The 17,388-nt window shown below is 39.6% G+C and overlaps 1 protein-coding gene across 2 annotated transcripts in view; it reads left to right on the top strand.

Moving 5' to 3' along the window:
• The window catches only part of LOC148081805 (uncharacterized), a 69,102-nt gene that overhangs the window by 40,494 nt on the left and 11,220 nt on the right, over window positions 1-17,388 (top strand). For both annotated transcript variants that reach the window (XM_087788867.1, XM_087788866.1), the window contains one exon: window positions 12,447-12,577. In XM_087788867.1, coding sequence (XP_087644993.1) covers window positions 12,447-12,577 — 131 coding nt within the window. The remainder of the gene's footprint in view (window positions 1-12,446; window positions 12,578-17,388) is intronic.

Raw genomic sequence — 17,388 nt, 5'->3', positions numbered from 1 at the left:
CGCTGGTCGCACACTCGACTGGCCGCGGACACACAAACAGCCCCGGTCCGTGGGACACACAACACCTCGGCCGGCGTCCACTGACGGACGAGTTAACGGCTCTCGTGAATAAAGTATGAGCGTCACGGCGGCGATCACTTGATCCCCCTCGACCTGCGATACATTAACCACCTCACACCCATTTAATTACACATTAGTGACACTGTGTGTGTGTTTGTGCAAACAAAGCAGCAGCGTGATCCGGTATGACCTTAGATTTTCTTGATCTCTTTAGTTCCTTGACTTGAAAGTTAGCATTTGATTAGCATTGCGTGCTAGAGCCGCATTAGTGGAGTTCCCCCTCCTGTACGATTCCGCCTGTGGGACCATCTGCCTGTTATTATTTGCCTCAATGGGCCGAATCGGCACCGTAATCTTTTTAACAGATTACCCGCCAGTTATAGAGTGGTCGGGTTGACTCGGCGCAACATTAAAAAAAAAAGGTGTTGGTTCATTTCCTAGAAAATCTGTCGAGTGTTCAGTTTTCAGCGGGAGCTCGGAGCGAGGCGACCCGGCGCTAAATGGCTGAGGTTGATCTCGGGAATATCGCAGGAAGTCTTCCCCCGGTGCGTTTCCAGGGATGTGAGAGCGAGGCTTGTGCGAAGTGAAGGTGCCTCGGCTCTCTCTCCGCAGACAGGAATGCAGCCAGATACAGATGCCAACGACTAATTATTCTAATAGTTTGACTTGTCTCGACTGTTTCCCCTTTTTCCAGCCTTAAAAACTTCAGTTCCGCGAGAAGAAAACATTGACTAATTAATGACCGATTGAACAAATATACTCACGATGCTCGGTAATGGAGTCTTTTTTACCTACACAATAATGGCGTTTTTTTGTGTGATTCCTGATACCTTCCAGTGCTTCAGCACAAAGTTTCCTTTTTAATCAAGATTATAGATCACTTGATCTTGTGCGGCAGATAAAAACATGCGTGTAAAACACATCTATATAGATAGTATTGATGGTCCCACATTGAGTTTTTTCTTTTTACTAATTCAGGTTTATTTTTTCAGAAAACTGTAAAGAATCCCAGGCTAATGTTACCGTTGAGAAAATCCAGTCTTTTAAAAGATATAAAATCAACTGGTGATAATTATTACATCATAATTGTACATTTATTGGGCCAGGATTAAGCGACTCCTGGACCGGTTCTGGGCGGTCGGGGGGGACCCCTGGTTTAGAGCAAACCCTTGGTTAACATCCTCATGCAGTTTGTGAACAAGATGCTAACATATTATAGTGGCTATAGTGTTACTGAAAATTTCTTTTATATCTTTTACATTTTATTTAACATAAAGTTATTAAGAAGTTTTTCCGACTTTTCATTGGCTTTTGCTAACTGGAGTCCGGACCAGCGGTCCTCAATGGAGTCCATCGAACAAGTCGTTGACTCGAACCCTTTCACTCTAAAACTACTAGAAATTCAGTGGTTCCTCTTGGAACGCTTCATTGCAGTTTCGGCTTTGGGTTATTGCACGAAGAACATTCAATTACTTTATTAAAATTCCTACATTTGGGAGAAAAAAGGAAGAAAAAAAACCCAGGGATGCCACTATCCTCAGCGTGCAGATGTTTGTTTGACAAAGAGAAGAGAAACTTTTGATTTCAAATTCCCGGCCACAGTCACATCTGTTTTCCAGTCTTTGTTTGTTTACAAAACATGATAGATTATCTTTTAACAAGCATCTTCAGTTATTTTCAAACTCATGAATGTGACCACAAAGCAGCGAGGACAGAATTACCAAAGTCGCTCTGTGTTGTGCTGATTATGAATATCTTATTTTGATTAAAACCCCAACGACCCATAACTTTCTCATCACACACTACAGTCCTACAAGAAAATGGTTTGATTCCCTCGTTGCGTTACGGCTTGTAGCGTATTAGCTCGACAATATGAACTGGAGACTTTAAAGGGGAAACATTTTGTACATGAATCAAATCCGTCTGTAGTGTTTTACATTAAAAGTAAAGTAGTTTAATGTGTTCAATATGATTTTAAAATGAATGCTGCAGGAGTTGAAGCCTTCATTGTGAAAATAAACGTTTTATTCCTCGATTTAACATGTTTTAAAAAAGAAAACATTATTTGGCGACTTCGCCTTTATTTTCCATCCACTGCACAAAAGGTACCTAGATACTAATATAAATATTATTCTATTAATACTTCCCCTTTTACTGTTGGTATAAATCATTTTGACTGTCATTTACAAAGTCTATACAATAGTATTTAAACGTCTCTTCCTATTTTGCCTTCTTCTTCGCTGCCAATTTCTAAATAAAAAACTTGATGTGAACACTGTTAAGAAATATATACACAGTTAACGCACACAATATTTATTGACTCATGGCCCCGGGGGGCCAAATCTGGCCTTCCTAGTCTTTTTATGTGGCCAGCCAGAAAACTCAATGTAATCATAATAATAATAGATTTGATTATACATTATTAGTTAAATAACGATAGATTGAGCATCAAAGAATGAAAAGACAATATCAGATTGTACTTGTACTTCCTGGTAAATAAACATTTAGCTCCGCTCGCGGCTAAGACATCTCCCCCCGTCAGTCAACGCTTTAATTATTATAACGATCAGTTTTTCTTAAGAATTAACTCGATCAAACACGTTTGCGTGTGAAACACCACGCTTTGGTTATGACAGTTGAAACAATTCATTCAGAGGAAGTTTTGGATAAATATAGCCGGTTAAAGAAGAGGCAAACAATACGACTTCCCCTGCGCTCTGACCAGAAGGACTTGTGACGGTTTATGTTTCTAACATGAACAGCAGGATGTTGGAGAAGTGAGAGAGTTTGTCAACGGATTTTCTGTGTGGCTTGAGAGGGAGGCGGGGGGGGGGGGGGTCGGTGGGAGGGATGGGTGGGAGGTGGAGGGGGTCCATGTTGGAAAACTGGAGCGTCTTGTTGTCCTCAATTGGAAATACACTGTTGCATTCATTTAGGTATAGTCAAATAAAGCAGCCTTCCTGCATAACTGGCTCATCTCACGCAACACATGCCTCAATGCTGCCGGTGTGCGAGAGGAGCTGCTGCCTCCCTCTCTCTCTCCTGGTGTCTCCCCCCTTTTTCTCAACGCTAAATATCTCCTTACGTCGCCGTAAAGCTGAGGTTAGAGATGGACACGATGGTGATTGTCGTCGTATTTAACGTTGTGTATTTGTCGACGCACATTAAACAGAAGCCACCGAACTAGAAAGGTGTCGCTGGAGGCGGTTTTTGGAGCCTTGTGTAGAACCATGAAGTTAGTGCCAACTAAAACAATAAAAGATGAAACGAAGTTGTCGTAATATCACTTCCCTTTCCACGTCTGCGTCCAAGGTCTCTGTTGAACTTTTTATTTGGGAATCGAACCTCTTCCCCCTCTCCTCCCCCGACCATCGCTCACTTACTCTCTGATCCTCCCTGAAAGATGAATATTTGTGACTCCTGCTGCGCCTCCGAGAAAAGTACTTTTTGTCGTTTTGTCCGCCAACAAAGCGAATTCCTCTAAATACCTTCCAGCCCATCCCTTCAGAGTGTAATCTTAGATCCCGCTGTGGGGAAACGAGAATCTCCAAAATAATGTCGGGGAGATTATGAATGTGAGTCATGACATCCGTAGGACTTGAGCAAGTGCTCAGCCAAAACACTTTTCATTAATGTTTTACCCGAGCAATCCGGCTTAAAATGTACTCTCTGCTCTTAAAATACTACTATTTAGTGACGTCGTACACACATTTGTATATTTAAAACTCACGTTAAACCATTTTAATAAAAGTTGGATGGGGGTTTGTTATTTTAAGGGGCCTTTGAGCCAGAAATAAACTTACAAAATTAAAAAAGAAAAACAATCTGATGTACAAACTGTAAAAAAAAAAAGTTAATATTCACTTATTTTTTTGACAGGCTATAAATACTCGCAAAAAAAAAGTCTAAAATGCAGAAGAAAAGTGAAAAAACTAAACCCTGAATTCATATTTAGAGTTGAACTAGTCATGACAAATAGATGCATTTGTCTGATGAGTATTTCTTTGGCCCTAGGGCCACATACTTTAAATACAGTAAGTAAGTAAGTAAGTAAGTAATTTATATTAATAGAGCGCTTTTCCAGACTAGGGCCACAAAGCGCTTAAACAATAAAAACAATACTCATTAAAATATATACTTAAAAGGTCAATATAACACTGAGAACAACACAGGAGTTCCAGAGAATCAAGGAAAAACCTGCACGAACAAAAATGTCTTAAGATGTTTCTTGAAGGAGTCAGTAGATCATCAAACACAGAGGGAGATCGTTCCAAAGCTTAGGAGCAACAGCCTGGAAGGATTTCTCTCCTCTGGTCCTGACCCGTGTGCACCGGGGCCACACTGGCCTGACCTAAGGTTTATCCTGGTTAAGTCTGGTTTATCCGAAAGTTGCAGCATCAGAAGCTGTAGTTTAAAAACGGGACAATAAACCAGAACATATTTATTTTGGCCGGTTTGCCGCACAACTCTCGTGGTTGTCTTGCTTCTTTTTTCCTCAGTTCTCACGCAAGTGTCCACGATGTCACCGATCAACTCAAGTGATATCGTCTTACACACTGAAGATCATGTCGCTAGATACGTCGCTTCTTTTAAAATGCAAACCAAAGTTTGTTTAAGCCGTTTTACTTCCGTCAAAACCAGGGTAAGATCACCTTTTAAATCATGATCACGTCACTCCGGCCCCCCGGCAACTCATACCTTTAAACACATCAGTGTTTACCATAAGATAAGAAGAAAAGAAACCCAGGTGACGGATGTGAGCAGATACACACAGACTTCCACTAGGAATGCAACTGATGTTGAAGGAAAGGAATCCTCTAGGAGGTGTTAGATAATTGTACATTTTGTTGTTTCTTCGACTGCTTAAGGATTTCTGCCCCTCATGTGATTGAGTTCGACTCGCCCGCTCTGGAGGTTTTCATGTTCACTTAGTCAACAAAGTGAAGCTATTATCTTTTGGACTTGAACCGCAGAGATATAAAGATTATTAAGCTTCTTTTTTTTTTTACTCTAAACACTTTTCTCTTGCTGAAGTGTGTCTTTTCTATCCGCGGTGCAAAGAAAGAAAGAGTCAAAACGGTTATATTTGTGATCCAGCCATTTGATCTGTGGTATAATGAAGTATTAGCTTCCATTACAGCGCCGGCTTAACCTTTTTACGGAGCACCATTGAGCGCTCGCCAGCAGTCATCAATATTTAACAGCTGTTGCTATTATGAAATTCTTTATGGGCTAATGTGGCTCGCCGGCTTGCACGCAAGGCCTTGGCCGGGGGCCAGGGGCCTGTCAGGAGGGAAGGGGGGGAGATTGACAGACGGCTCGCTCGCGTGACAGCGAGCCCTTGATCATCCACCTCCTCTCTCTCTTTTTCTCTCCCTCCCTCGCTCTTTCTCTTTGCTGTGGATTTCCTGTGCTGCACCGAGAGCGGCGCGCCGAGGGAAGGGGGCGGGAATAGGCAAAGGAGGTGGCTGTAGGCCAACCAAACCTCGACACACACATATGCACACACACACACACACACCATTTTCTCTACTCACGCAAGCCTTGTGGGAGGAGAAGGAGGGCCGGCGGCCCGGAGCGCTATGACTCACTCAAAATGATGGCACCTCCTGCTGCTGAGATGATAATACGGGGCCGCATGAACCTCACAAACTCAGATTTTAAAGTAGTAAAGAGACGCCCCCCGTTTATTCTTAATGTCATATCATGACTCTAGGACAAAACAAAGTAGGAAAAATAAACACAAATAATTTACTTCCATAACAAAAATATTGAAAAATGTTGTAAATTAACTATATTAATATATAATGATAGTTTTTAAACCCATATTTATATGCAGTGGTGGAGGTGGTTCCCTTTGACCCAGAGACAACACAAGGGATACCAAAAACACATTTGTTTTCAGGCCTTCCGGTCACCTTGACCCTGAGATAAAACAAGAGTTAAACAGGTGCGTGAAACATTGTAGGTGGTTAAGTTTAAATTATACCAATAAAACCTCACATTTTTATTTTTCAAACAAATAAAAACTGACATTAACTGCATGAGGTAATGGATTATTTCCTATAAAATGTGTTTTTCACATTTTAAATTTGAAAAATCTAGAAAAATATTTTATAAATTGTATAATTCTATTCACTCTAATGCGAATGAATAGAATTATATATAATTATATATAATTAGTTAGTTGTTTTTTCTTTTTGTTCAATAATTTTATTTAGAACCAAAAGGTTTTTGAATTTTAGAAAAAGCATTTTCAATGGCAATGGTTTTAAATATTAAAGAATATTTGTATGAAAAAATTGAAACTTTTTTTTTCTCTCCTTCATTTGCAACAATGTTACACTTCTTGTTGAATTAATTTGCTCACTTTTGCATGGTGAAAGAAATCTCCACAACTTTTGTAAGAGGCTCTTTTGTTGGGTGTCTAAAAACGAGACCTGCCGAGGAGGTTCCACCTGTAGAAGGGGGACCAGGGGATCACCGGGGCTGGAGGTCAAGGCGCTCCAGCAGCTGGTGTTGTGTCTCTGAGCAGCCATGTATGAACTCTTCTCCGCTGCTGACTGCACATCGCGGAGAAGACGACGCATGAGATGAAGAACTATTACCTACCACTCAGCTCATGTCGGCCCCCCCAAACCCCCCCGACGACGGCATTAATCGCTCCGAAACCTGGAGTCATGCGACGCTCCTCGACATAATGCCACGCTAATTCTCCTTTCATGTACATGCATGAGCTGAAATATTCATCCGTACATTTTTCCATCATTTTGCCAGACATTTTTCGGAGTTAATACCCCATTAGTTCTGGAGCCGATGCATGCCACCGACACTATGAGACCCTTGAGATTACACTCCCGCATGTTACTGCGCAGACACGGAGAAATATCCACTTGATAAATGCGACGTACTGTTCCGTGTCAGACCCTACGGTAGCCACGGTATCTCCTGCTGCTGACTTCGTTTTGACACTTTGTTTGGAGAGTGGAATCATGGTCTACTTTTTCAGACGGGTGGTTGTTATTATGGGGTTTTATTAGCAAGAAGCTGGCGATACAGGGGCAACGCTACGATATGTCACATGACATCTGGATACTGTAGGAACGTGTATATATTTGCAGTACTTGAGACTCTGGTGTGTTTCACTGATTGGCCCTCGACAAGGGGTGTCCAAACTTTTTGTTCAAAAAGTATTTAAAGAAGTGAAAAAATAAACATGGGTCAAATGTTATAGTGATATCTGATTTAAAAGTAAAAAAAATATTATACTAAATATTTAAAAAAAATATACCAAAAAATACTTCTATTCCATTATCACACATATTTGAAATAGAAGAGAATTGGAATCGATGCTAAGCTTCTTCACTTTGTTTTTTACTCATGAAACGTTGTAAAAATGTCAAAATCTTGTTTTGTAGAGACACTAAAAAAAGTTTTACTTTAAAATGTTGTGTATTTTTTATTATCTGGTTAAATACAGGTTATAACTTAGGCCACATGAAAACTGATTGAGGGCGGCTTTGGACGTCTAGACATAGTTGATTGTATCCTCTTGTCCTCAGTCATTGCGAGGGGCTTACGAGTAATAACTGCTGCCGTTAAGCGCGAGTTGAATTGCAAATCAATAATGAACAAACACTGTGTATATTTGCATTTTAATTGTATTATTTTTCATTTTCTGCACACTATAAAAACAAAATGAAGCATGAAAAAAACATGATAAAAATAAAATGTGATTTGAAAGTCGAAACTGATATCGATACAGTGCGTTTAATAATTGAAAGGGTATCACAGAAACATATATATCCAAGTGTATCGATATGTTCTCACACCTCCAGTCACATATTCCTCAGCAGAAGTGGATGACGAGGCGGACGAGTGCTCCTGTGGCAACATCTTCATCCCGCTTACTCGTCACTTTTGACTCTCCCGTCTTCGCACATAAACGCCTCACCATGACCAACACTGTTTTCATTCTTAGTCCCGGCGAGGGGGAGAAAATAGAGGCAAAGAAAGCAAACCTCAAAAAACGAGAGGAGAAATGAATAAAGCCCGTATTGTCAGCCGAGGAAGTGCCGGTGCCGATAATTAATCATTCCACGTGTTTGTCTTTCCTGGCACCGCATCCTCTCCAAAAAGCTGCTGTAAGAGAGAAAACAAAAATACATGAGGCGTTGAAGGAGAAAAATAAAGAAGCTCATTAGTTTAATTTCCCTTTTGCAATGGTTTCCACTGTGTGGACGACGACGTGGTGATGGAGAGGAACGAGTGTGTGTGTGTGTGTTTTTGACAGTTGTATGTGTTTGCACTTAGAAGACGTGGTGAAAAAATACCTGATGTAATGAGCTGCCAGTTGAGAGTGAACCGAACCTGTTCAGCTCACACCAGGAAATTCTGCTTTAATCGAGACAATCTAGTGTTTGTGCTGTTCATTGTGCGTGTCGTCGTTGTTGTTTTCAATACACTTTCACTTTCTCTTCGTACGTGAGCAACTGTTGCAGCCTTTCAAAATAAATGTTTTATATTCTTTCTTATGAAAACCATAAACTATATTTTGAACAGATTCATTAAAAATGTATAGAAGTCTACCTAAATAATCTACTAGGGCACTTGTTTTTTAAACCCTTTTGACATAATGTGTTTGTGGTATCCCTTGTGTTATCTCGGGGTCAAGGTGAACAGACAAACCAACACAAGGGATACCACAAACTCATTTGTTTTTGGGTCACCTTGACCCTTAGTAAGGTTTAAACACAGAGCATATGTGGTAAGCATGTAAGGATTTATATTTATTATTAATTGTATTTATTCTTATTCTTATCTCTTTTTTTATGTATTTATACTACTTTCTCAATTTTCTTGAGTATCTACATCTGAAATACAATAAAACTACGAAATTAAAGCAGTTCTCTGGTAAGTACTAACCAGAGAACTGCTTTCATCTTCCATCAATCAAAGAGTATTTATTTAAAAGGCTCATAATGCACGCGTGGCATACAGTTAAATCAATGTCTGAAATAACTTTGAAAAACAAACAAGTGTCACTTTTCATTGTTTAATTTCCTCATAATATCAAGTGGAACTCCTGCTGGCACCTGACAGACTTAAGAAGACGATGATGAGCAAATAATGGATAATAACCACACAAACATTTGACTGCGTGAGCCTCCGGTGAGTCCGTCATGCTTTGTTGACATTAGAAATGTAAACTGCGGAGGCGGCCGATCCGTTGTCACGCAAGTGTTGTCGACTTGAGCGACAGAAGAACACGGCGCGAGTGCGAGCGAAGTGACAATAACAGTTTGGAAGAAATTATTTGTTTAAATATGGGAAACTCACTTATAGTCATCTTCAAACCAAAGCCTGACATTATTGATCCGCTTGAATCCGTAGTAAGATTTCTGAGAATTCAATGACTGGAGAAGAAAAATGTAAGTAAGTAAGTAATTTTTATTTGTATAGCGCTTTTCCAGACCAGGGTCACAAAGCGCTTAAACAATCAAAACAATATTCAATAAAGTATATACTTTAAAGGTCAAGATAAAACTGAGAACACAACAGAAAAATATAAGCATATAATACATTGATTCGGTTGATGAATTAATATATTATAATAAACATTTAAGTCTTATATTTCTTATAAGCATTGATTGGTGAAATGATTATTAAGAAAACATTTTTTATTATAATTATATTACATTTTTTTATGTTATATATTAAGTAAGTCATTTTAAGTAAGTAATTTTTATTTATATAGCGCTTTTCCAGACCAGGGTCACAAAGCGATTAAACAATCAAAACAATATTCAATAAAGTATATACTTTAAAGGTCAAGATAATACTGATAACACAACAGGAGTTCCAGAAAATCAAGGAAAAGCCTGAACAAATAGAAACGTCTTGAGATGTTTCTTAAAGGAGTCAGTAGATCTATCAAGCGTAAAGAGAGAGGACACAAAAAAACTTATTATTTAACGTGTTCACGGAAGTTTAATTTTTATCGTCACAAATGGCGTCGACTGAAACAAAGGATGGCCAGGAGGTTGGAAGGTGGGGGGATGTCGTTGGAAGACGACGATAGATAGAAGGTTAAAAGGGGGGGAAGGTATGAAGTTGGAAATGGGTTATTGGGTGGGGGAGGTGTTGAGGGGGGGTGGGGGGGGGGGTGCATCAGAAGACACAAACATATACTTAGATAGGTTTTCCATAATGAGGCTATGGTGTGTGTGCGTGACTAATCTGTGCCTCTGCTACAATGAGTGACGGAGCGAAGGGCTGATCTCTTGGAGTGAGCCACATGCCCCCCTGACAGCACGCCCACAAGAGGAACACGCGAACATGCCTCCAACACGCAACGCCAGCGTCACCGATGGCACACGTGACACTTCTGCACGCCACGGCCCGTTACGAGCTAATTGCATGCGGCAGACATTTTGTCGTCGCGTTACTCCGCGAGTAGAAAAGACTTATCGATGGAAGTCGGCGAAAAAGCAGATGGCGCCGCGGGAAACGACTCGCATTTCCTGTGTGAAAGAACGGGCTCTTTAGTTTTTTATCATCGATTGTAGAATTCCCGTCTCTACAACGGCGTTGAAAAACATCCCAGCGGTGCTTGAAGCCGTTTAAGGCAATTACCACGAATAATCCTACATCTTGTTCGCATCAACTTCTGTGAACACCAGAGATTATTGTCCTTCCCTAAGTGTGTTTTATTAGCGGTTCAAAGGACAAGAGGCTCCTCTGCATAAGCGAAACAGCCTCGTGTTTCCAGCGAATCATCTCGTCAGATTTAGCGCGGTAATCGATCGATCCTGATCCAAAACACATTTTTTGCTAAAGAGAAACCTTTTTTTTTTCATGAGCGAACCATGTGGATGTATCGTGTGAGAAGAAGCCTGTAAAGCCACGGAATCCAGGACTGTTTTGTCTCGTCAGATCGGTCCAGCGCGAGCTAATACCTGGCATTAGTACGGATCGGTGTGAAGGCTTGATATGGTTGATGTGAACGCCACATGTGTGAAGAGTTTTTTTTTTTTTTCATCGTCTTGTCTCTGCACAACCAGAGGAGTCTCACCCGCTGATTATTGTTCGTCTTCTTCGGAAACCTTTCCTTTATTTCGCTTCGTCGGCACGTTTCGTTGTCAGTCCGTGAGGCATCTGATATCGGGACGCACAGTAAAAAAAACAAATCGTGGATATCATTTATCTTCTATTGATTATTACTGTTTTATTTTAAATGATTGTCTTTAAAGTAACATCATCAAGAGACTCTCGACACATCAGGACGTTTGTTTCTGTCAAGTTTACTCAAAAGATTAACCTGTTAACTATTGAAAATTAGCGAAACACAAGGTCTTTAAACACATTTTTTGATTGAGATTTCTCTTTTTATAATAATTTAGCTAAAACAAAACACACTCACACGTTTTGTCACAGAGTAAAAAGCTATGAGACACACAAACACACCATTGTCAGCATACATTTAAACACGCATCAATGCAAACACACAAGCGTTACTTTTTTTTATCTGAAGGTCGGTCTGTGAATATAATGCCGGCATTAATCTGCCCCGCGGTGCAAAAGAGGTCTGGTGTTTAAAGCAAACACTTGTAAGAACTTCTCGTTGTTTTAAACATGATCATCCTTTAAACAAACAAGTAAAAAAGGCGTTTGTTGTTTGCTATCATGTCAGCAGTTTTGCGTGTGTGTGAAGACAAGGGCAATGTTGACACTTGAGTATTCATTTTTGAAATTAAATAATCTTAATTTCATGTCAATCTGGTCAAATTAGGATACTAATATGAAAGAAAAAAGTGTAAATCCATACTTTGGATGATTTACTGATTACGAGATTTAATTTAATGAACTAAAAAAAGAGCAAAACGTGTGTTTATTTAACAAAAAAAGATGTTGAATTCCCATATAGACCAATCAAAGTAGATCTTAACTCTAGTGTTATCTGGTGAAGCCAAAAACAAACGTGTTTGTGGTATCCCTTGTGTTATTTCAGGGTCAAGGTGACCTTGAGGCCCAAAAACAAATGTGTTTGTGATATCCCTTGTATTGTCTCTGGGTCAAGGTGAGCGACCTCCACCACTGCATATGTATTTATGGAAGCAATGGTTAAGTGTCAGAATATTTCAAAAATATAAAATAATTAAGGGTCAAATTTGGGAAAAATAAACATTTTAATTTTAGACTTTTGAAAGGAAGATAAGAGGCTTTTTAGAAATATATTATTTTTTACCACAACGAATAAGTCAATCTCATAATCGTGATAACAATGATAATAAATGTTCATCTTGAGTAATTGCGTCTTCATGACTTGGATATTGATAATATTTTTGACACGTCATCTCATCCATCTTTATTTTTGTGTCCAACAGCGAACCACGAGAAGCCGTCCAGAAAGCACTCGGTCAACCTTCCGTCGTCCAACCCGGAGTCCAGGAAAGAGAGCCTCTCGGCGGGCATCTCGGCGGGCAGCCCGGTCAACGAGAGCGGGATGGTGCTGGAGGTAAGAAAGGAAGATGTCGATATATATCGTGCAGACGATCCGACCCTGACATTTAACACACTTTTTAGCCGTTTATTCTCCCACTTGTCGCGCCTAATATAGTGGCGTGTATGTGCCGCGGTGTGAGGCAGACAGTGTCTGGGTGAGTGAGGGGGTGTGAATGGGTAAAAAAGAAAAAGAGGGGTGTGTTGTAGGGGTGTGTGTGTGTGTGTGTGTGCCCTCCGCCCTTTGCCTCGACCTCCTTTGCTGAGATGTGGTGTTGCGTGACATATGGATGAGACAAGAGTGTCGGAGCTGATGAAGGAGGTGGGGACTCACACACGCTGGCGACCGGGGCGCCCGGCGAGGTGTGCGTTTGTGTGAGTCCGCCGCTGTCTCAATGCATGTGTGGGTGTGTGAAAGTGAGCAGAAGAGAGTGAGAAGAACACAAGCTAGCCTGTCAGCGCCCATCAGGTCTGATATAAAGATCTGGGGGCTTTTGTCTGTTGACCTCCGACCTTTCTGATCACTGATGAATTCTTTCGCTCGCATACACGACGAGACACCAGACGAGACGCACATTGTCGCTTTTATTCGTTAACGCGGCAGATTTTTTCGTGCACAGGTTTCATCGGATCGAAACACTCGGGAACATGAGCTCGTTGTTTCGGCGTACAAAAGCCGACCGACTGTCTGGTCGTACGACGAGTTATGACGCCGCTTACGCTCCAACAAGTCTCGCAGATCTGAGCCGATGCTGCCGTTAGCTCGTCTCAATGAGGCGGAGACAATGGACTGGATTGAAGATTGCGTGACTAAACCTGCAGACGACCATCAGAATGAACTGTGATGTAGTTGTTGTGGTCATGAGAGCCCGAGAAAGACTGTGTGTGTGTGTCTTTGTGTGTGAGTGTGTGTGTGTGTTAACATAATATAAAGTTTTGAAGACCAAATGTAGATATTAGCTTTCCCGCTTTACCAAATTTATGTTGATTATTTATGAAAGAAATTCTATTTAATCCCTCAAAGCTTTGATACTCTCTAAGAAAATAATATAAATAAAATGCCGATGCTCCATTTTGGATCTTTACATTTTGATCACCCAGTGGTTTAAAAAAAATCCCCACAAAAATAACTCACTTAAATGTTATAATATCTGAGTGAAGATCTTTTCTTTCCTCCCAAAACAATCAGATTGTCTGAAGACCATAAAATGGTTTATTTCAAGCAGTTGAAAAGTAAGGGCCAAATGTATTTTTTATTTTATTTGTATGATCAACAAAACACAACATGAATGTATGTTGTGGCTAAAAATAAATAAGACAATAACGTGAGCTGAAAAATTACTTGATAAGGAAAAGTCATCACAACTATTATAAGAGTAAATAAAATTAAAAATATAAGCGTATAATACATTGATTCGATTGATAAATAAATATATTATAATCAACATTTAAGTCTTTATATTTCTTATAAGCATTGATTGGTGAAATGATTATTAAGAAATTTATTTTTATTATAATTATATTAAATTTTTTATGTTATATATTAAGTAAGTAATTTAAGTAAGTAATTTTTATTTGTATAGCACTTTTCCAGACCAGGGTCACAAAGCGCTTAAACAATCAAAACAATATTCAATAAAGTATATACTTTAAAGATCAAGATAAAACTGATAACACAACAGGAGTTCCAGAAAATCAAGGAAAAGCCTGAACAAATAGAAACTCATATGATTCAAAGGGTTTATCTTGAAACTGGAAAAAGTGTAAAAAGATGACGGTGAATAACGGTTTTATCAGCTTCTCATAGACCTTGAGAGGCCAAAGGAAGAAAGACTTACATTCACATAGGAACACATTCAAGAAAAGGGATATAGCTCTAGCTTAGAGATGGCTGAGTCAGCAATATTCCTCTGTGTTACCACTTTAAAAGAAGGGTGCGTAGACAAAGTTAAACGGGATCTGGAATCTCTCAACCATTCTCATGGAGTCGGACCTGTCATCAACATCCAATGTTACGTGTGAACGAGTGTTGCGGTCTCGGTCCCGGTGTCTGCGGGTCTCCGTGTTGTCATGAATTCAGCGCCGCAGCTTTAATCTCACACTGAGACCAGCAGGGAAGCAGAGAAACCCAGAAACAAATGAGACACCAGAACAACCTCCACCGCTCCGTCTTGTTTTTATGTCCCCAAAATCTGCAAACGTGTATTTTATTTTTGGGCTCTCTGCGTGCAAAGCGCCTCTTAAGTTTTCCAAGTCGAAGCTTTTAGTCTCCCAGGGGCAGTTATGGGAGCCGGGGGCGTCGTACTCGCAGATATGTGGCAGAGCAGCAGGTGCCTGTTTCCATTACATAAAGACTGTAGAATGCAGGGAATAGAAAAAAGCAAGACACCAAAGAACAGCTGATAGAATGCAGCATTTAAGCCTCCAACAGGAAATACTCGAAATCAAAGGACTGCTCTGGATACTGTACTTTAATGTTTGTGGCGCCTGGAAACTAGGTTTCGTTTTTTTTTTTAGAATTCACCAACTCAATTAGAATGTTTTCTTTGATCTGGTCCAAAATCAATCAAATATGTTACAATACAAAAGACAGAAGGGTCCCCTGGGAAGAGTCCGGAGATAACTAAGGAACATCGCAGAGTAATATTACTGAACATTGTGGAGTAATACTAGGGAAGAGTCTGGAGAATACAAAGGAACATCACAGAGTAATATTACTGAACATTGTGGAGTAATACTAGGGAAGAGTCTGGAGAATACAAAGGAACATCACAGAATAATATTACGGAACATTGTGGAGTAATACTAGAGAAGATTGTGGAGTAATACTAAGGAAAATCACAGAGTTATATTACAGAACATTATGTAGTAATACTAGGGAAGATTGTGGAGTAATACTAAGGAACATCGCATAGTAATATTACGGACCATTATGAAGTAATACTAGGGAAGATTGTGGAGTAATGCTAAGGAACATTGCAGAGTAATATTACGGAACATTGTGGAGTAATACTAGGGAAGATTGTGGAGTAATACTAAGGAACATTGCAGAGTAATATTACGGAACATTGTGGAGTAATACTAGAGAAGATTGTGGAGTAATACTAAGGAAAATCACAGAGTTATATCACGGAACATTATGGAGTAATACTAGGGAAGATTGTGGATTAATACTAAGGAACATTGCAGAGTAATATTACGGAACATTGTGGGGTAATACTAGGGAAGAGTCTGGAGAATACAAAGGAACATCACAGAGTAATATTACGGAACATTGTGGAGTAATACTAGAGAAGATTGTGGAGTAATACTAAGGAAAATCACAGAGTTATATCACGGAACATTATGGAGTAATACTAGGGAAGATTGTGGATTAATACTAAGGAACATCGCATAGTAATATTACGGACCATTATGAAGTAATACTAGGGAAGATTGTGGAGTAATGCTAAGGAACATTGCAGAGTAATATTACGGAACATTGTGGAGTAATACTAGAGAAGATTGTGGAGTAATACTAAGGAAAATCACAGAGTTATATTACAGAACATTATGTAGTAATACTAGGGAAGATTGTGGAGTAATACTAAGGAACATCGCATAGTAATATTACGGACCATTATGAAGTAATACTAGGGAAGATTGTGGAGTAATGCTAAGGAACATTGCAGAGTAATATTACGGAACATTGTGGAGTAATACTAGAGAAGATTGTGGAGTAATACTAAGGAAAATCACAGAGTTATATCACGGAACATTATGGAGTAATACTAGGGAAGATTGTGGATTAATACTAAGGAACATTGCAGAGTAATATTACGGAACATTGTGGGGTAATACTAGGGAAGAGTCTGGAGAATACAAAGGAACATCACAGAGTAATATTACGGAACATTGTGGAGTAATACTAGAGAAGATTGTGGATTAATACCAAGGAACATTGCAGAGTAATATTACGGAACATTATGGAGTAATAATAGGGAAAATTGTGGAGTAATACTAAAGAACATCACAGAGTAATATTATGGAACATTATGGAGTAATACTAGGGAAGATTGTAGAGTAATACTAAGGAACATTGCAGAGTTATAGTATATAACATTGTGGAGCAATACTACGTAACATTGTGGAGCAATACTAGGCAGTATTGTGGAGTAATACTAGGGAGCATTGTAGAGAAATACTAGGGAAAATTGCAGAGTAATATTAGGAAACATCTTGGAGTAATTCTAGGGAACATCACAAGTAATACTACAGAATCTTCTGTAATAATTCTATCAAACTTAGCGTAGTAATACTGCAGAACTTTGCTGAGTAATACTACAGAGCCTCACAATGCAGCTTCATAACTTAAGTCGTACTTAGCCGCACTATATATTAAAAAAATAAATGGGTAAAATAAATGTAACATATTGACAAAGCTGTGTGTGAAACTTCTTCTCAGGAGATATTTAAACAAAACTCTTTGATTGACAGCCTCGATTATGAACGGTTAGATAAGTATTAAGCAGCAACTCAAGCGTTGATGAATGTCCGTTTATTTATGTTGTCACTACTTTTTAAACATACGAAGGCGAGAGTGTTTGTGTGTGTGTGTATCAGTGTGTGTTTTAGGCATTGCTTACACTTCCCGCAGCATGTTTTGAAAACGCACCAGTTAAACCTGTCAAACAAAATCTGCATCTAAACCAGTCCACAACACAAGTGGAGATCCCACCTCTGCTCCTCAACCCAGAGTCACATGTCAGGCACTTATCATCGGCGCTGAAGCCACGCCAACCAGCCGCGGCAGGAAGTCAGCAGTGGACAAGAGGAAGCAGAGGAGAG

This window comes from Callionymus lyra, chromosome 4 (genome assembly GCF_982586985.1).
Source record: "Callionymus lyra chromosome 4, fCalLyr1.hap1.1, whole genome shotgun sequence".
In the NCBI taxonomy this organism is placed as follows: Eukaryota; Metazoa; Chordata; class Actinopteri; order Syngnathiformes; family Callionymidae; genus Callionymus; species Callionymus lyra.
Note: the sequence above shows the minus strand (reverse complement) of the source record. Positions and strands in the feature narration are given on the sequence as shown.